We start from the raw sequence: 20930 nt of genomic DNA, 5'->3' as shown, positions 1-20930 counted from the left end.
AAACATTCTGATTTTAGTAAATCTTCAAAAATCTTTGAAAAGTGCCTTTATAATATCTAATTAAGTAAATATTTTTAAACAATTTGGGTTTCAGACTGGTTTACTATCATTTTATATGTGTAAAAATATTTTCATTCAAAATTGGAAATATGGATTGCATGTATGGTTATTCGTCTCAAGGCCTCGATTATTCATAAGTATGCAGTGTCATAAATACATCTCTGTACAGGGTGGGGATTTAAACATGCAGCATTTCTTGATGTATAGCCTATTTGTAAAGGGAAATATTGTAGTCTACCTATTGTAGAAGATTATTCTATTTTTAGAACATAACATAATTATTCATAAGTATGCAGTGTCATAACTTCAATCTTTGGCATTTTTAACAAACCAAACCGTTCGGTTGAAAATTGATTTGATTTGATATTTATGGTTCTGTCAAAAATCAACCAGGCAGCCGGAACTCAAAGCAGCTGTGCTCAGCTTGACTCCACTGTGAGCTGGAGCTGATCGCGGCCGCTTGTGGTTTGTAACACACTATCTGCTACTAGGGGATGGAGAGTGATGGCAGGTTAACAAGGGGGATGCTTTTTGGTAATTTTGCTAACAAGGAGGACGGCATCCCCCCTCATCCCCCCTCAAATCGCCTACTGGTTATTGGTCTGTGAATTCCTGGATGGTGCTCCGTGATTAATAATTAATATTAATAATGTTATAATTCTTAATAATTACTATTAGTAATTATTAATTGCTAATGACCAAACCTGCCCGACCATTGACCAATGCATTTTAAGACAAACCCCATCTGCATCTGACCAACTGACCTGGCCCCGTTACCAAAGAACCACTGTTAAGACATTAAAGGATAAGTACCGTTTTTTACAACCTGGACCTTATTTCTGGCAAAACATATGATCATTTACTCACCCAGATAACTTTGGTGTCATTCGGCGTCGTTCGGACGAAATTAGATCCAGTGTAGCGGCGATATATCCATATAATGGGAGAGACGGGGCAGCGACACACAGCCTCTATATAACGCATTATCTGCCACGAAACTAGTTCATTTCATCAATATTTTGTTATGAAATGCTAGCGCTATTAGCCTCTGAGTCCGGGCTCGTCCGTTATCAACATCCGGGGTCAAACTAGCAGTAGCAGCTACAGGTAAACAAGCCGCGCTGTCGCGGTGCGCGCGCAGCTCAGAGACGACATCTTCCAGGTCAGAGGTAGTAGATCAGTCTACAGACCCCGGATGTTGACAATAGACGAGCCCGGACTCAGAGGCTAATAGCGCTAGCATTTCATAACAAAATATTGATGAAATGAACTAGTTTCATGGCAGATAATGCGTTATATAGAGGCTGTGTGTCGCTGCCCCGTCTCTCCCATTATATGGATATATCGCCGCTACACTGGATCTAATTTCGTCCGAACGACGCCGAATGACACCAAAGTTATCTTGGTGAGTAAATGACCATATGTTTTGCCAGAAATAAGGTCCAGGTTGTAAAAAACGGTACTTATCCTTTAAGTAATTTTCCTAAGAGTAGCTCTGTGACTGTTTTTATGTCTACCCATTTCGAAAAACAGTACGTCAGAAGGAGTGCAAGGCAAGGATTTCTCAACATCAGCTGTGGTGCTGAAGATGATGCGGAATAAGAAATTAACAATTTTACAACCCTGATTACAAATAAAGTTGAGAAATTGTGTAGAACAAAAAAAAACAATGTGATCATTTTCTTGTCATTTTCAACATATACTCTATTGAAAACAGTACAAAGACAACATATTTACGCACAAACTTAATTGATTTTAGTAAATGTCACTAAATCATTATATGATTATTATATATTATTTATTTATTATATAAATTATATATATTTAAAAAAATATTATTCCTTAGTATGAAAACAATTAGTAAATAGTGTATAGCTTAAATTTCTTTATAATTCATGTTCCTAGGTGGAAGTAGGTTTAAGAAAGTTAACTTTGACTGATTTAGCCCTTAGACCTTAATCTGAAACTCATATGAAACCTAAAAAGAACCAGCGGTGGTTCCTGTATCAGACCTGCTTTATATTAGTGTTGCAAACAACATATGCACCAAAAATAACAAGCAGACGTAAGATATAGAAACAGAAAATACTAAAAGGAAAGTGGTATTTTAAATTAAAGAGATAAATACAGTATAAGAGGCAAAAAGAGGGAGGAGGATGACAGATGACAGAAACCGGGCAAATCAACTATAGAATTAATTTGTGTGTTTAATGTTATTTATTATAAATATTTTTGACTTGAAAATAAACAAAAACAATAGAACATTTTTCAAGAAGCTCTAGGCTCCTACAGTTGGTTTTTTAGGTTAAGAATACACATAAAACAGATTTTACATCATCTTAGCCTTAAGATGCTTTTTGGGAAATGAGGCCCTGGTCGTGACAATGCCCGCATTCTCAAAACAAATCCAGAGGATGGATAAATACAAGGACTGACAGATGATGGAAGACAGCTGAACAGATGGATGTTCACACACTTTTTTTTACAGTTCACTCTTGAGGAAACAGTCATTATCAAGTTGCACAGTTTGACAGTGATAATGACTTTGAACCATGAATAATTAGTGCTAAACTTTGCTTGTGTTTTAATTAGTGTTACACTGTGCGAGGAATAATCACTACTAAACTAGTGATAATTTAAAATAGGATGAATGGTGAGCGAGGGGCTGCAGCTTTTAGGAGGCGTACACTCACATATACCAACAGAAAACAAACGCTATTTCTTACCATTTTTGATGCATATTTTAATACTTTTTTTCCCAGTGACTCTGGGTGAACAATGGAATCCACTGTAACCTGTGTGAAGCAAGCTGACTACAGCCCTCTTTTGGGAGTAAGATACAAACTTTTCACACTACAATACTTAGTAGGGTTGCAAGTACAATAAGCTGTATTGTATTTGTATTCACACTTATTTCATACTCATATTTGTTATTTATTAATAACAATACACTGCTCACACTGTTTATAATTAACTATTTATATTTGTACATATTATGTATATACGATTCTATTTCGATTTCTGCTCTAGCTCTTCTTCTTACCTTTTTATTATATTGTTTATTTTTTACTATTATTATTGTTTATTGTTACATTGAAATGTCCTTTGGCTGCTTTGATGCACAAATTTCCCTGTTTGCGGGACTGATAAAGGAATTTCAGAATTTTCTGGGTTTTTTTAATTTAATTTTAGGCTCATAGAATAGTCACAACATGTCTTAGCTTGGCATTTCAGATATTGTTACTTTCAGAGTAAGTTAGGCCACTTAAGACAGTCATGCCTTTATGTTAGTCTGTAAATATTTATTTATTTACCATTGTCGGTGCTTGTGATGGTCATCAAGGCTTCAACAGCAAAATAAGTTTTAAAATGCCTCAGTGTACAGCCAGAATAAAAAATACTCTTCCTCCTTGCAAGAACATTTGTAACTCATTGCTGTCTGTCTCTCTGCTCTGTACATCGTGTCTATTTTCATTGATGTACTTGAATCTGTGAAGAACATTAACATTAAACATTAAAAATCACCCATATCTCATGTTCAGGGGCAGGGACAGGTTGAAAAATGTATTAAATTAAAACCGTTTCAGTTTTTTCAATGTCCACAAGACACATTTATCTTTATATTCCACATTCATTTATCTGTTTATGAATGGATGGAGCAAAGTGTTCGGAGGCATTGATCTGATATACCAGATCATTAAAGTTTGTGTGTAAGTGAGGAATGGGGACAACTATTTTTGAAATCGGTCCAGTGTTGAGTGAGAACACTGCAGCTGGCACATAGGAAATCAGCTGCAATGTAATCTCACCAAGCAACTGTGCATTCTCAGGGTACGACCCTTAAAGTGCTTATTTTTGCCACTTAGACTTTGTTCAGACAGCAGGCAAATACAATTTGTCTCTCATATCAGATCTGAAAGACAGACTGTCCGCACATCATTTGCAAGTAATCGGATCAGATTTTTGGGTAGAGACATCACCAACATATCTGCATGGGCTTCTATGGTAATGCTACCCTGTTAGTAACTGTGTATGTGGGTGACATGCAGGGTGGGAAAATCGAATATGATCAACCCACAAATAGGGCTGCACAATATGGTCAAAAAGTGATATTGCAATTATTTATTGTTATATAATTCCTGATTATAATGGATGAATACATTTTACATCACAATTTTCATTGTCATTGAAAAACTAGTAAAATCATGATAATGGTCTCTGCCAATAAAATGTGTTTTATTACATCTGGAGAACAAGCTTTGTAGGCCAGAAAATCTCTACAGCACTACAAATTTTCATTAAAACACTGACACATTTTACCTTTATAAAATAATTGCTAATTTGGATTATTTTGCGATGAATTGTGCAGCCCTACCCACAAGCCACAGTGGTGGGTTATGTTGGGAATTGATGGTAGGGCAGGTGTGGTTATTAGAAATTAATCATTATTGATAGTAATTATAAAAATTATATAAATAAAAATTAAGAAAATTAATTTTCAAAGCATTAAAACGGGGCACCACCCTGGAATCAGGGACCAATAACCAGACCAAAATAAGTCTCAAAGAAGGGTTCACTGTAAATGTAAAAATTTGTATAATATTTACAATTAAAGGAACAGTGAAGGAAATGAATCCCAGCACTGACTATCACAACCAATAAATACCACAAGACATATGCACAAAATAATCACAGAAAACTGCTCTGTACAATATAATATACTTTATTTTTGTCAGCAAATTAGTTAAATCAATAATACTTTCAATAAACACAAATCAATCACTCAACTAAGGCAAAGCAAGGCAAGTTTATTTGTATAGCACAATTCAGACACAAGGCAACTCAAAGTGCTTTACAGGCCCATACAATTACAGTAAAAGCATTTAAAATACATTAAAACAAAACATTAAAACAAGTTAAGAAATAGACATTAAAACAAAACATTAAAACAAGTTAAGAAATAGGAAAGTAGGCTAAAATAGAACAGATTTCCTACGCACAAAAGTCACAGAGAAAATAAAAGTAACAGTGCAGTTCAAAGCCTTAAAATTGCTTTGGTGAAAGGCAGTGGCAAACAGAAAGGTCTTACACTATACTAAAGCTGCAGTAAACAGTAATGTTTTCAGCCCTGATTTAAATGAGCTGACAGTTTGTGCACACCTCAGGTGTTCAGGGAGTTTGTTCCACAGGTGAGGACCATGGAAGCTAAATGCAGCTTCACCCTGCTTGGTTCTGACCCTGGGGACACTGAGTAGACCTGTCCCTGATGACCTGAGGGCTCTGGATGCTTCATATCCCACCAGCAGCTCTGAAATGTATTTAGGTCCAAGACCATTTAGTGATTTGTAGACCAGTAACAGGATTTTAAACTCTATCCTTTGGCTCACAGGGAGCCAGTGCAGGGATTTAAGGACAGGTGTGATATGATCCATTTTCCTGCTGTTGGTCAGGACTCTCGCAGCAGCATTCTGGATGAGCTGCAGCTGCTTGATTGATTTTTTACTGAGACCTGTAAAGACACCATTACAATAATCTAACCTACTTAGAATAAATGCATGAACTAGTTTTTCCATGTCTTGTTTAGACAGAAGTCCTTTAATTCTCGCAATGTTTTTGAGATGATAATAGGCTGATTTAGTGATAGTCTTTATGTGGCTGTTAAAATTCAGGTCTGAGTCTATAACTACACCCAAATTTCTGGCTTGGTCAGTGGTTTTTAGTGTAATTGAGTGAAGTTGGCCATTGACCTCAAGTCTTGCGTTTTTGGGACCAAAAACAATGACTTCTGTCTTTTCAACTTTCAGCTGAAGAAAGTTCTGGCCCATCCACTGAGTGACCTGTTGGATACATTCACTCAGTGACTGTAATGGATTTTAGTCATATGGTGACACTGTGATGTAGAGCTGTGTGTCATGAGCATATGAGTGGTAAGAGATGTTATGATACTTCATGATCTGGGCCAGTGGGAGCATATAGATATTAAACAAAAGTGGCCTGAGAATAGAGCCTTGGGGGACTCCACATGTCATCTTTGTTCGCTCAGATTCACAATTACCTAGCGACACAAAGAAGTCTCGATCTTCTAAATCTACATACTATCCTTACCATTAATCACTACTACTGTTATCACTAGCAATCACATTTCCATGTGCATGTCATTATTATTGCTGTAATACATCTTTATGTACTTTCACTCCTGTCAACCATCGCTTATAATTGAATACATTGTGATCTCGTTGATCTGCTCTGTACATGCGACATCTATTGCACGTCTGTCCGTCCTGGGAGAGGGATCCCTCCTCTGTGGCTCTCCCTGAGGTTTCTTCCGCATTTTTTTCCCTGTTAAAAGGGCCTTTTTTTGGGGCAAGTTTTTCCTCACTCGAATCAAGGGTCGAAGGACAGAGGGTGTCGTCTCTGTACAGATTGTAAAGCCCTCTGAGGCAAACTGTGATTTGTGAATTTGGGCTATACAAATAAAATTTGATTTGATTTGATTAAATAAGATTTGAGCCAATTTAGCACCTTACCAGAAACACCGACCCACTTCTCCAGTCTGTCGAGCAACATGTTGTGATCAACTGTGTCGAATGCAGCACTAAGATCCAGTAATACCAACACTGAAGTTTTTGATGCATCAGTATTAAGGCGTATGTCATTTAACACCTTAATAAGTGCAGTTTCAGTGCTGTGGTCGAAAACCAGACTGGAAAGCGTTGAAGAGATTGTTTTGGCTCAAGAAAGAGTGAATTTGTTGATAAACAACTCTCTCAATGATCTTTGACAAAAATGCAAGGTTTGATATGGGTCTGTAGTTAATACTGAAGCATCCAGGTTAGGCTTTTTTAAAAGAGGTTTGATTACTGCAGTTTTCAAGGCCTTGGGAAATTGTCCTGATAAAAGAGAAGTATTTACTATCCTCAATATTTCTGGTGCAACACAATTAAAAACATTTTTCAACAAATTTGTAGGCAGCATATCAAGGTAGCAGGTCGTGGATTTTAAATTCTTAACCGTTACTGTCAGCGATGCATGGTCTACGAGTTGAAACTTTTCTAGATGTCTAGAAGATTGAGGAGGAACTGGTGACATGACCAAGTTTCCTGAGAAGGAGCCACTTACTGTTTGTCTTGTCCTCTGAGGTCATAACATGAACTGAAGAAGCTTCGAGTACACTGGGCCCCGACTTTCGCTGGAAATAGTCAGGAGTGACATCTTTAGAGCCTGGACCCATAAAACATCAGCAGTAAGAGACAGAAAGATGTGTGCTGAGCTCTTATCAGCTTGGGGAGGGTGATGCCTGTATGGAAGGGGTGGGGGTGGTGCGTGTCCTAACTTTACCGAAGGCCGAGGGTGTTTCAGGGGAATGAGAGGAGAGAAAATTGCAGTAGGGCGGGGGGTAAACTGTGTCCCAGCGATGACCAGCTTGTTCATTTGGTCAGTGAACTCCATGAAGGGGGACGAAGGCGACAACATGCTCACAGTAGATGGTGGACTGGGTGGGGTTTGGGGTTGTGTAGACAGTTGAACCTCACAGAGAGAATCCTCTTTCTGTTCACCCTGACGTCTCTCATGAGTGGAGCTCACTTCAGCTGGGGGCTGTGCTCGGTTTCCTTCGTGATTATCTCCTGTTTGTTTCGGCCTGTCTTGCCTCTTGTCCTTGGTGGAGGGAACAGATTGGCGACGCAGGCAGAAAGAGATGTTGGACATAAACAATTTGACTCCTGACCTATTTAGGAAGAGTCCATCTTGCTTAAAAAGATGTTTGCGGTCCCAAAAGAAATTGAAGTTGTCCAAAAAATGCATAGAATGGACATTACATGCTTTGGAAAGCCATGTGTTCAGTGCCATCAATCTGCTGAATCTCTCAGCACCTCTTCTAAATGGTGGAAGGGGGCCACTGATTAAAACCTCAACATCCAGGGAGCTGACTGTGTTCAACAGATTAGTAAAATCTTGTTTGAGCATTTCAGACGGCTGCTTCACAATATCATTCATCCCCGTATGCAAAATGATCTTTTTGACAGTTGGATTTGCTGCAACAATACCAGGGATTCTCGCTGTCATGTCAGGAACCATATACTTGGGAAAACAGAGAACCTTCATGTTTTCACCGCACATGAATCTCACATCTTTAACAGTGGCATCTCCCACAATCAGAGTTTAACTAAAGCAGGTAAACTATGAAACTAAACTAAGACAAACTCAAGCACAAATAACAAACAAGCATGGATGTGTGTGTGTGTGTGTGTGTGTGTGTGTGTGTGTGTCGGAGAGACAAAGACAGAGGAGCCAAGATGGCGGTTGAAATCAAAGAGACAAGATGGCGGAGAGCCAAAATGGTGGTCACGCTCTCTTAGACGGTGACATCATTGAGTGTTCCGTTGAAATGACTACAAAAATGGCCAAACCGGAAATGGGGAACCCACGTTCGTTCAACTACAAAAATGGCTGGAACGTGACTTGGAGAAGTCACGCGTGGATACGAATTCAAAAATGATACTGATTTTGCTGAATCATGTGTAAGGGGAATCAGGGGGCACATGATTAATGTGTCCCCTGATATGTGTGTACATGTACATGTGGGTTGGTTAGAGAGAAAGAAAGAGGGGGCGCTAGCGAGCAGGCGATGGAGTAGGCAGCACAAGCAACATGCTCTGCTGAATTTCGGGTTAAAAGTTCTTTTTAGGCACCTTAGATCAACAGAAAACTACGACACATCGTCCTGAGTTTTTCCTTTTTCATTATATGTTATCTTTATTACATATATCGCAGCGCAAATGGCCAACAATCTACGAAAATACAAGTTCACCGGAGGAGCCTCCGCAACTGGGCCCAAAGCCTCAGGCTCAAATGATTCACCATCCAGGTGTAGCACTCAGACACCTCAGCCTGATGACCAAATGGATGTCGCGGACCTGAAGGCAGAAATTCTCACGTCATTGAAAACAGACATTGCTATGCTGCTCAGGTCGGAACTGAAGACCGCTCTAGCTGACGATTTTGAAAACATCAAATCCGAGCTACAAGCAGTAAAAACGGAGCTAGCAAACAACACCACGGCGATCCGCTCCGAGGTGGAGACGATGAAAAAAACAGTGTCGCACATGGAGCAGGGGCTCTCATCATGTTCAGACGACGTGACTTCGTTGCTAACGAAAGTGGGGAAACTCGAGAAAGAAGTCGGCAATCTGCGGGAGAAATGTCTCGATATGGAAGGAAGAATGAGGCGCTCCAACATCCGAATATTAAACGTCCCAGAGACCCCGGGCTCAAGCACACCGACAGCCGTCTCCAAACTATTAAGAGAGGTGCTGAAAATAGACAAAGACATCCTGATCGACCGGTCTCACAGGGGTCTACAGTCGAGGAGCCAAGACGGTAAACCTCGCGTCATCGTGGCGAAAGTCCACTATTACCAAGACTGCGCTGATATCCTTCGCCGCGCCAGGGAGAACGGGCCGCTCCGGTTCAGAGGGACCGGCATCTTCATTTTCCCGGACTATCCCCCGAGTGTCGCGCAGGCTAGATCCGCTTTCAGCGAGGTGAGACGACTGCTCCGTGGACGAGACGGTGTTAAATACGGCCTTCTTTATCCAGCACGACTCCGGATCACATGTAACGGAACTGAGAAATGGTTTCAAAGCCCAGGAGAAGCCATGGCCTACGTGAAAGCAAGAATTCTACCGGACTCTTCAGAGGACTGATCATGACCTGAAATGAGTGAGAATAGCTAAATTCTACATCTGAATAAGGTTGGTGCTGTCCACTCTCTAAACACTTCACCTTGACCGATGTGGTCTACACCGCTACAGAGCCATAAGGCTCCAGACTGTTCCAGAAGGAGAGATGAGAGCACCTAAGGAACCAAAAATGTGCTGTTTTCGCGCTCTTTTATTTTGTTTACAATAGATACAGCAATTTGACTGGTCAGAACGCTGTAGTGTGTCTCTATTCTTATTGTTGTTTTTATTTCCCTTTCTATTTATGTTTAACATTTAGACAACAGAAGAGATATTTTTTATTTAAAAAACAAAACAAAACTGTAAGTTTGAAATATTTAATCTCTCATTTTCTAAGGTGCCTCATATGTTCTATATACAGCAGAGTTTGTTCTTTTAGAGCTAGTGTATCCTCACACAAGCACTTAAATGTGTAGTTATCTTTGCGAGGGGTTTGGGAGTCACCTTGTTCCGACTGGTGAGGGTTGGGGATTTGCTGTACCTGGGTTTACAATCTTTTTTTTTAATTTTTCCTGTGGGTCATTGTCCATACTCACTTTTCTTTTAAAGGTCCTTTCAATTTTCTAGAAAGCATAAGTGCAGGCAGATTTAATACACCACTAATTTTTCTCTGTCTTGAATATGGCTATAACTAACACAGATCTTTCAAATAGATCAGCTAATTGCGATGTAACCTTTGTAAGCTGGAATGTAAAATCGTTGAACCACCCCATCAAACGAAAGAAAGTATTGACTCATTTGAATAAATTAAAGGTGGGAATAGCTTTCCTTCAGGAGACACATCTCCGAACATTTGATCATTTTCGACTCAGGGGAGGATGGATTGGACAATCATATCATTCTAACTTCCATTCCAAATCTAGAGGTGTGGCCATCCTTGTTAATAAGAATATCCCATTTGTTATGTCAAAGGTTGAAACAGACTCCTCAGGGCGTTACATAATTGTGGTGGGCAACCGGTTGTCCTGGCCAACGTATACGCACCACATTGGGATGATAGTTCTTTTTTTATAAATCTCTTTGTTCATATCCCCAACATGGATACACATTATCTTATCCTTGGAGGAGATATGAACTGCACGTTATCACCTATTCTGGACCGTAGCTCGTCTAGGACTGTGTCCAAATCCAGTGCAGCCTCTCAACTGCAGCTTTTTCTTGATACAAATGGTATAGTTGATGCGTGGCGCTTTCAAAATCCTACAGCTAGAAGCTACTCCTTCTTTTCTCCGGTCCACGGAACATATTCTCGCATAGATTACTTCTTTTTAGATAAAAGCCTTCTTTCACTAATACAAAAGTGTGAATATCAAGCCATAATTATTTCAGATCACGCCCCTCTGTCGATGACTCTATGTATACCAATTTCTCATGCCAACTATTACCCCTGGCGTCTTAATACTTTACTACTTTCAGATGAAGACTTCATTAAGTTTATCTCTTCTGAAATAACTCTCTTCCTCGAACATAACCAGACCCCAGGAATGTCGCCTTTAACAGTGTGGGAATCCATGAAGGCGTATTTGAGGGGACAAATAATTTCATATAGCGCACAACAAAGAAAGCGTCACAATATGAAACTTGAACAGCTAGCAAATGATATTCTCAAATTAGATACTACACTTGCTGTCACCCCATCCAATGATTTATTTAAACTACGATTAACACTTCAAACAGAGTTCAACCTGCTATCAACAAGACGTATTGAAAATCTACTAAATAAATCACAGAGTAAAGCATACGAATGTGGTGAAAAGACAGGGAAGATTCTTGCCCATCAGCTCCACCAGAAAACTGTGGATAGGACTATAGCTGAGATAAATGATGAATCGGGCACTAAGCGGACAGATCATTCTGAGATTAATTCATGTTTCCATAGATTTTACTCAAAGCTGTATGATAGTGAATTCCTTGGCGACCACACTTTATTTGATTCATTTTTCAGGAAAATAAATTTCCCCACAATTGATAACAGAACTGCATCCGAACTAGACAAATCATTTTCTGTAGAGGAACTTATTGATGCAATTAAGTCCATGCAAACGGGAAAGTCCCCAGGACCCGATGGGTTCCCTAGTGAATTTTTTAAAAAATTTGCAGACCAGCTTTCTCCCATTCTGCTCTCTGTATTTGAGGAGTCATATGCCACTGGTTCCCTTCCTTTAACTATGCGACAAGCAGTCATTTCTCTTATTCCTAAAAAAGATAAAAACCCTCTGGATTGCGGCTCATTCCGTCCCATTTCACTCTTAAACGTAGACAGTAAAATTCTTTCTAAAATGCTGGCCTGCCGCTTAGAGGTGGTTTTGCCCTTAATTGTGGCTGACGATCAAACAGGCTTTATTAAAGGGCGTCACTCCTTTTTTAACATTAGACGCCTATTTAATATTCTTTATGGTCCCACTCCACCTGACATTCCAGAAATATTACTATCACTTGATGCTGAGAAAGCGTTTGATCGGGTGGAGTGGGATTATCTCTTTCATACTCTCAAACAATTTGGCTTCGGCGAAAAATTCATTTCCTGGATTAAAGTTTTGTATTCCTCTCCATTAGCAGCTGTCCGAACAAACAACAACCTCTCTTCTTACTTTCCTCTCCATCGTGGCACCCGACAGGGTTGTCCTCTGTCACCCCTCCTATTCGCTATTGCGATTGAACCACTGGCTCTAGCGTTACGTGGTGAAGCCAATATAAAGGGAATAAGGAGATATGACTTGGATAATAAGGTGTCCCTGTATGCTGATGATATGCTTCTTTATCTGTCCCATCCTTTAACTAGTCTACCAAATACCCTGAACCTGCTTGAGGAATTCGGCAAAATATCGGGATACAAAATTAACCTACAAAAGAGTGAAATTATGCCAGTGAACACATCAGCTAAGCAAATTGACTTCAGTTTATTCCCACTTAAAATCAGTCCACAGAAATTTAAATACTTAGGAATCTGGATAACACATGCCTTTAAAGACATATTCAAAGCTAATTTCTCACCATTATTAACCAACCTTAAGCAAGATCTGGAACGTTGGAGCTTACTCCCCCTGTCACTAGGAGGCAGAATTAACGTAATTAAAATGAATGTTTTGCCAAAATTTCTTTATATATTTCAATGCATTCCCCTACACTTATCTAAATCTTTCTTTATGTCAGTGGACAATTTGGTGTCGGGATTTATATGGAATAAGAAAAACCCTAGAATAAGAAAAAGGATCCTACAACAGCATCGTCAACATGGAGGATTATCCCTCCCTAACTTCCAGTTTTACTATTGGGCTGCCAACCTTAGGTCTATGCTGTTTTGGAAAGATTCTGCATCAGGTGACACTATCCCTGAGTGGTTACGAATGGAGAGCTCCTCTTGTCTTCATACTTCTTTACATTCACTACTTTGCTCAAAACTTCCTCTTTTGGAGTCTATATCTAAATTCACTTTAAATCCAATTGTGAAACACTCTTTTAGAATTCTGACACAGTTCAGACGAGCTTTTTCTCTCAGGGATCTGCCCACTTGTGCTCCTATAATAAAAAATCACCAATTCAAGCCGTCAATTATAGACAGCGCTTTCCATGAATGGGCTAATAGAGGAGTTGCCACAATAGAGAATCTATTCATTGATAATACATTTGCATCCTTTGATCAATTAATGCTTAAATTTAACATCCCTAATTCTCACTTTTTTAGATTCTTGCAGCTCCGTAGTTTTATATCAACATCATTTATTCACTTCCCTTCCCAGCCACCCAACTCCCTCTTAAATTCCATTCTGAAGCTTAATTCAGGTTCCAGAGGGACAATTGGGAAAATATATTCCTTACTAAATACATATAATCTGGAGCCTTTGACATCATTAAAGATTCAATGGGAGGGTGACTTGGGGTTCGAACTTCCTGAGGAGATCTGGGAAAGAGCTTTGAATAGAATACATTCCTCTTCAATCTGCTTACGACACACAGTTATCCAATTCAAGGTTATGCATCGTCTTCATTGGTCTAAAGTGAGACTAGCGAAGTTCACACCTAGCATCAATCCTATTTGTGATCGGTGCAGGCAAATGTCAGCCACCCTCTCACATATGTTCTGGTTTTGTTCGAAACTAGACAATTTCTGGCAGTTAATATTTAAAACTTTTTCAGATGTCTTACAAGTACCCATAGAACCTTCTGCCATCACAGCCATATTTGGAATAACTCTACAAGACACTCACCTTAACCGACAGGCAAAGAATATGATAGCCTTTGCATCTCTCATAGCTAGGCGATTAATACTCCTTAAGTGGAAGGAAAAACTTCCCCCAACCTTTAAGATGTGGATAAATGACCTTCTACACCATTTGGTATTAGAGAAGATTCGCTATTCTACAAGAGGATGTATTCAAACATTTTATGCTATATGGGAACCCTTTTTAAGTTATATAGAGAAATTGGATTTCACTAATATTGGTGTTTTATATGGCTGATCCTGTATTATGTATAATTTGAAGGACCATTCTTGATTACTTGTTGATTTTTTAAAATTTTTATTTAATTTATTTATTTATTTTTTATTCACTTATGTACCATACTGTTTTGTTTCAATATACTTTTTTTTTTGTATATGTGTTTTGATACGTAAGTGATAAGTGGTTGCATACAAGTTCAATCACTACTAGGTTGTTGGATGGTACAGTAATATTGTTGCTGGGATGGGGCTCTGTTGGAGCGAGGGGGGGGGTATGATGCTCATTTGTATTATTTCTATCCACCTATGCTTCTGATTTTGTACACTATCTATAAAACTCAATAAAAAGACTTGGAGCAAAAAAGAGAGAAAGAAAGAGAGAGGAAGACCAAGACAAAGGGCTAATGCCCTTAGCGGCGGCTAAGCTAACACTCCCGCTCCACAGAGTGGAGAGGCTCAAATCAGCTCGTGATGAGCGAAAGGTAAAGCAAACAGCATGTTTTACAACGTAAAACTAACAGCAATTAAAGAGGGACACGGTGGTCCACAAACTCACAAACAAACAATGTAGCTCAGCTTGCTTCCTCGGCGTGGATTAAAGGCGGTTGCAGCGTCCTGCGTTGGCTGTTAAGACAGCGTAGTCGGCGTGGGCATTAAGAAAACGGGCAAAAGCGGGCATTTTCTGAGGAAAAATCCTCCTTCTGCAGGCGTGGGAAAGAGGCTGGTTGCACAGCGTCTTTGCTGGATCCGGGGCATGTTTGTTAAACATGGGGCAGTTTTGGCTCGTCCAGCGAGATGAAAGACTGCGGCCTAGGCGGTTAATCCAAACATCTGGGTGCTCCCTTTGAGTACAGTTGTGCAGACGAAAGCTAATGCTTCCCGCAACATTTAACATCTGGGACTGCGATGAAATGAGTCTGCAGCTGTATTTATCTCTTCCGGTGTCGGCGGAACTGATGCATTCAGGTGCGCCCACAGACAATGGGAGATGGGAGTTTCAAACCTGGGGGGACTGTGACAAGCAGGCGCCACCTACTGGACATTAGGGTCGGTGCACTTTCCTTTGTTTACCAGGCTTTGTTAGTGCAAGGAGGCCGCATTTAAGCGTTAGGCTACACGCAGGCCGTTCTGATGTCAGAACCATGTGGACGGTCCCAACAGTTAGCAATTTGGACAGGAGATTCTAAGAGAGCATACAATTGAGTTATATAACTGACGAGTCAGGGGCAGCAATACGCCTGTGCTGCCTCTAGTCTGCTGCAAATGCAACTTTCAGTAGAAGAAGAAAGCCAGAGAGCGTGTCTACAATGGCGGTCAGTGTGAACTGAGCAGCAATGTAACATTACATTGCCAACTTAAAGCAGGTGTCAGATGTCAGCAAGCTTTCTCAACAGGAGCCAACACACAACCCTAAAGTTAAACTGCATTTTTTTGATGAGAAGTGGAAAAGACCTGATGGTGGCGACCATGAAGCATTGAATATCACAAGCAGTGTTGGGGGTAACGCGTTACAAAAGCAAGGCGCTACAGTAATATTTCTTTTAGCGGTAAAAGAGTAATATAACACATTACTAATAATATTTCAGTAATATATTACTACAGTTATGTCATGTAACAATGTTGGGATCCACAGACGAAATCGTTCATTGTGGATTTCAAAATGGACTCTGAACTAAACTCAGGTCCCCAGTCTTCACACCTAGCTGCAAAGACTGCCAAGACCCACCTTTGAGCTACTTTTGGTCAGGGTGACAGACCCTCCACAGACCAGGTAGTCAAAACTCCAGCTCCTTCTTTTGTTCTCGCTCTTCTCCACCTCTTTCCCCACAGGGCTGCCTGCCCTCTTCCCTCTTCATAGCTCTTCTCCAGCTCTCCCCCCACTGGGCTGGCCACCAGTTCTCTTCTCCTGAAATCTTCTGGGCCCAACTGCTGCTGAGAGGTGCCAGCTGCAGTTCCAGCAGGCCAAAAGAACTTCTCTCCAGCAGCGATGCAAGGTCCTGCGAGTACACCAGCTCAGTTAGCACCTGCAGCTGTGACACAAAGCTTGCCAGCTAACTACACAGTCCGAAGAACACACAGAAAGTAAGCACCAAGCTGCTATCCCTGCAAAAGAAAGGAGCTCCCAGCTTCCTCCATCCACCTTCTTTCATCGGACATTGCACAGCAAGAACAGCACTGTTCAACATTAGGATAACAACATTCTCCTCATCAGCTAAGGAACCACCACCACCTTTTCTTCAAAGACTGGTAACGTTGAACTGGGCCTAGATAGCAGACAGCATAGCATAACACGGCTAGGCACAAGGCCTTTTAACTCTTACTGATGTAATGCACGTGTGTTGAACATATTTGGTCTTTGTTTTAGTGTTATTGTTAATGTAATATAATAATACTCTGTGTAGTTAGGCAATTGGTATTTTGCTTTGCTACACAGCTAATTTGATGTTAGTTGTATTATGCTTCACACAGACTCAGGGTCTTTGAATGCAACTAACCATCTTCTCTAACCGAGCACCACATCACTCACACACACACACACACACACACACACTCAAACACACCTGTATATAGTAAATGTTAGTTAGATTGTGTCTTTTCATTGTGTTAAATTAAAGACTTTTGAACCTACATGCTGTCTATTTAATATTGTACAAGAGTGAATGTTGCCAAGGACTCCGAAATCCTTCGACCATTACTTGCTGTTAGGGTAATTTTGGTTGTAGTTATTAAGTTATTATTTATCAGAGTTACAAACTGACAGTATAGTACCTTATTGAAATGGATATCTGTTGATGAAGGTTCTTAGTCATCCAGGTCATGTTAATTCTAAGTGCTATATCTTAGGCAACTGGACTTGTTTCAGGTTCTTGAAGACGTTTCACCTCTCATCCAAGAGGCTTCTTCAGTTCTAACTGACTGGTTAGTTACTGGACTGCTTTTAAACCTTGTGTCCTTACAGAGTCATTAAGGACATGTGAACTCTGAGTTTCAGAGTCGTTAGGGCCACTGAATTGGCTTTCATGTCCCTTCTTCATGGGTGGTGCTCCCGAGGCGATCTTATGTAAATTGGATTTTATTATCTATTGTAATTAATAATTATCCCTGATAATCATTAATTATTATTGATCACCAAATTTAACCCAAATTCCCTATTAATGTATAAATATAAATATTAAACGCATTACAACGGATGTGAAGCGCTTCTTGTTTTTTAAGAACCCATCCACACTGCGCATTACCATATTAATATAGGCTCTGTGTTTTTTTTAGTCGCTGCAGTTTTTTTTAGTTTTTTAGTCGAGCCTATAAGTTCTTCATTAAAGCTATAGTTGGTAATGTTGGAGAGCTAGCAAGATTTGAAAGTGGTACCTCCTCTAAGCTCCACCCCCCCCCTCCCCCTCCCATCAGTGCTCCGTCCAAAGCCACGCACCCATGAACGCGCATCTGACAGTAGGAGTCAGCAGGGCAGAGGACAGCTGAGTGTCATATCCTATAACTTCTTCATTACGAGCGCATGAGCTGCATCGAGTACAAACGCTCAATGCTCCGTGCAGGAAGCACAGATCCTATAAGTTAGATAAGCAGTATGTACCGACGACTTGTAACATTACTGGCTTACACCGACAGAGAAGCTAATGTTAGCATTGGGCTAATACGAGCTACAAAAGTAGCTAAGTTGGCTAACGTTACATGTTTCATGAAAATAACAAATCCCCCCGAAGCAAGTATCGTATTATTTTTTTCGTGTCGGCATCGAATTGGTACCGAAGTATCGGTTCTTGTGACAACCCTAGTGATGAGTGCAGCAGGGAGGAGGGAGGGACAGAGGGGGGCGTGGGCAGGACGAGACATGAAGGCATCTGATTGGTTCTTTCAACTCGCACCGAGAGGCAGGGATTGGTCAGAGTTTTTACAGGCCTGCAGCTGCCAAAGAGGTCTGATTTTTTTCATTCCTTTTTCTGAACACATTATGTATTGACTACTCTCAGGATGGAAGGACCATTTCACCCAGTATAACATAAAGTGTTTCTGAACAGGATTACCAACTATAGCTTTAAAGCTGCGGTCAGTAAATTGGAAAAACCGTCAAGCCCAGACTAGATTTTGAAAGTATCCAGCTAGTAAACCCCGCCCCCTGCACTCAGGCCTCTCTCCAAAGCATAAGGAGCTAACGTTAGCTACATTGACCACATAATGCAGAGTAATAATACATTTCCCCAACCACAACAAAGCAGCTCATTACCTGTCCAACAGAGACACAGCTACCATGGCGTCCGTGTTCAGGCCTTCGACTCCATCAGTTGTCTCCATCGTTGAACAGCCACTCCAATGTTGGCTCTCCTTTTTGTTTGTACCCTTCTCCAGTTTGGTCTTTCTTTTCTTGCTCTGTTTGGCAGTACAAGTTGCTGTAGGTACAGCTGCTAATGAAAAGTGTGTCTGTACTTTCTCTGCCATTCTTTTCTGTAAACCATGAGCTCCCTCCATCACAGATCCAGCAGTGCACTCCGGTCGCGTGCACTGAGTGATGGGCAGGGTCAGCGCAGGGTGGGCAGGTAAGGACAGGTTGATAGACAGGTAGTCTGTCCATACAATATCTTCGGGCCGCTAACATTGATTGGATGAAGTTTTTACAGCCCTGTCGCTGCCAGAGATGATGGATTGCTTTCCTTTTTTTTCTCTAAATGAGTTCATATTTTGATTGCTGTCTGGATGTTAAGAGATTGTATACAAATACAATAGAAAATGTTTCTGAACAGAATTACCAACCCCAGCTTTAAGTCTCTGTGTGACTGAAATGAGCTGTGTTTCGTGTAATGATGAAAACTAATCCTCCGAGCGCACTTTAAATTTACATTCTTGAATCACATATGTCCATGCGTTCCTTGTTCTGTGGACTAGAATTAAAACAAGATATTTTTGTCTTGTCATGTCATTACAGGCTACATTGTAGAAGGTATAGGTCTATTGTGTTTCATATGATTAAGCCTACAATTAAAAATATTTATATTTATTGTTATTTGGGCATTTTGTTGAAAGTAACTAAAAAGTAGTGTAATAAGTGATTTATTACTCTAAACAGACAACAATATTGCAACTTACCCAACACTGAAAGTAACTTACCCAACACTGTTAAGTTATGACTTAAAAGTATTCTACAGTGCCATGCTGCTTGGGGGGAAGTGAGCAAATTTGCACGTGCATCGAGATAAAAAAATTGACATGTTCTGATACTGAGAATTAAATATGGATAACCATAAGTAAGAATTTTAAATAAACATTTTTCATGTGATTGTATTGTTGAAAATTTTAATTTCCAACACTGGTGACACAGCTTTCCAACACGGAACCATAATCAATCATCTCGCTCTCCAAACAATCACATTGTCAAGTCGCAGAGCAGACAGTTTCTTTCAGATTAACTCCACAGACTGTTATTCTTTGTGTTGTCCTCCAGACTGCTCTACAAGTAGCATTGCATTCTGCTCAGTGGCAAGAACGCAATGCAAATTCTGTCTCTCTGGATTAGACGTCACAGTTGTGTGTCGTGCTGCAAGTGACACAAAAGATGCTCTGAAAAAGAGGCTCTGGACTGAGACTCATTTGTAGAAAACCTATTTGAATTGCATTTGAAACCACCTCCAAATGTGGGTTAATTCACTTTTTACGAATCATGTGATTTTTTGCTGTCCAGACTTCCTAAAATCATTCTGGATACAATCTGGATATTAAAGAAAATGGATTTGGGTTGGTAGTGCGAACATAGCCTTAAAAGCTAAGGTTGTTACTTTGTTTGACAACATTATGAAAGAATCCCTACTGAGATAGACCTTTTTGTTTTAGAATAGGATAATTTTTGTTTAACCAAAACAGCCACTAACACTTTTGACAAATCCACCAGATTCCATTTGCAGAAACAGACATTTCTTTTTGTCGTACAACGCAAAATAAACAAAATAAAACCAAACCATCCTGGACCTTCTTTCCTAAATGCAAATCTTGACTTTTGCAATAAAACAAAATGTAAAGTCCAACCTCTGCGCTGCAGGTCATACTGTCTCCTGGTGTTCTGGTCACTAAGGATCCTCCAGGCTGCATCAACCTCCAGAAACTTCTTCACACTAGACTCTACTTCCAAAGATCCCTCACCTCCAAGACGGTCTGGGTGGTACTGTGCATGCGCAAACAAAAACACACACACAGGGAATTTTAAGTTAGAAAGACTGAATTTTGAAAGACACCAACTCGATATGACAAACTTACCCCTGGTTTCGACTAGACACGTCTCTGTTACCTGGCATGTGTGACACTGTTTAGCAGTCCCTCCAGGATTTCCTGAAGTTACAATTGCACCAAGTAACGCAAATTCAACCAATCACCATGAATTCTTTGCGACCATGCTGCAACTTTCCCGCAAATTTGACTAATCACCGTAGTCCTGCTCTTTTCACCAATCATGGCACTCTCTTTGCGTGGAACATAAAAAAACGAGCTAGCATGCAACAGGCTGAGAGAAAAACAGCAACAAATGGGCACACCAGAGCACAAGCTTGTGCAGGATGTAAGCACAAGTTGGAAAAGCAAGTTCTACATGATAACCAGACTGCTTTAGCGAAGATGGCCTGTAACCACAACACTGTCAAGCATCTCACAGAAGGGCAAACGCTACCTTGACTTGAAACCCGATGAGC

The 20930-nt window shown here is 40.3% G+C and overlaps 1 protein-coding gene across 6 annotated transcripts in view; it reads right to left on the bottom strand.

The window, feature by feature from the left end:
• dnajc24 (DnaJ (Hsp40) homolog, subfamily C, member 24) overlaps positions 1 to 20930 on the bottom strand; it is a 73968-nt gene that overhangs the window by 38543 nt on the left and 14495 nt on the right. For all 6 annotated transcript variants that reach the window (XM_084365162.1, XM_084365167.1, XM_084365163.1 and 3 more), the window contains exon 3: positions 20275 to 20410. In XM_084365162.1, coding sequence (XP_084221288.1) covers positions 20275 to 20410 — 136 coding nt within the window. The remainder of the gene's footprint in view (positions 1 to 20274; positions 20411 to 20930) is intronic.

The sequence above is a fragment of the Pagrus pagrus genome (assembly GCF_965226575.1).
Source record: "Pagrus pagrus genome assembly, chromosome: 10".
In the NCBI taxonomy this organism is placed as follows: domain Eukaryota; kingdom Metazoa; phylum Chordata; class Actinopteri; order Spariformes; family Sparidae; genus Pagrus; species Pagrus pagrus.
This window is presented reverse-complemented; position numbering and strand designations above follow the sequence as displayed.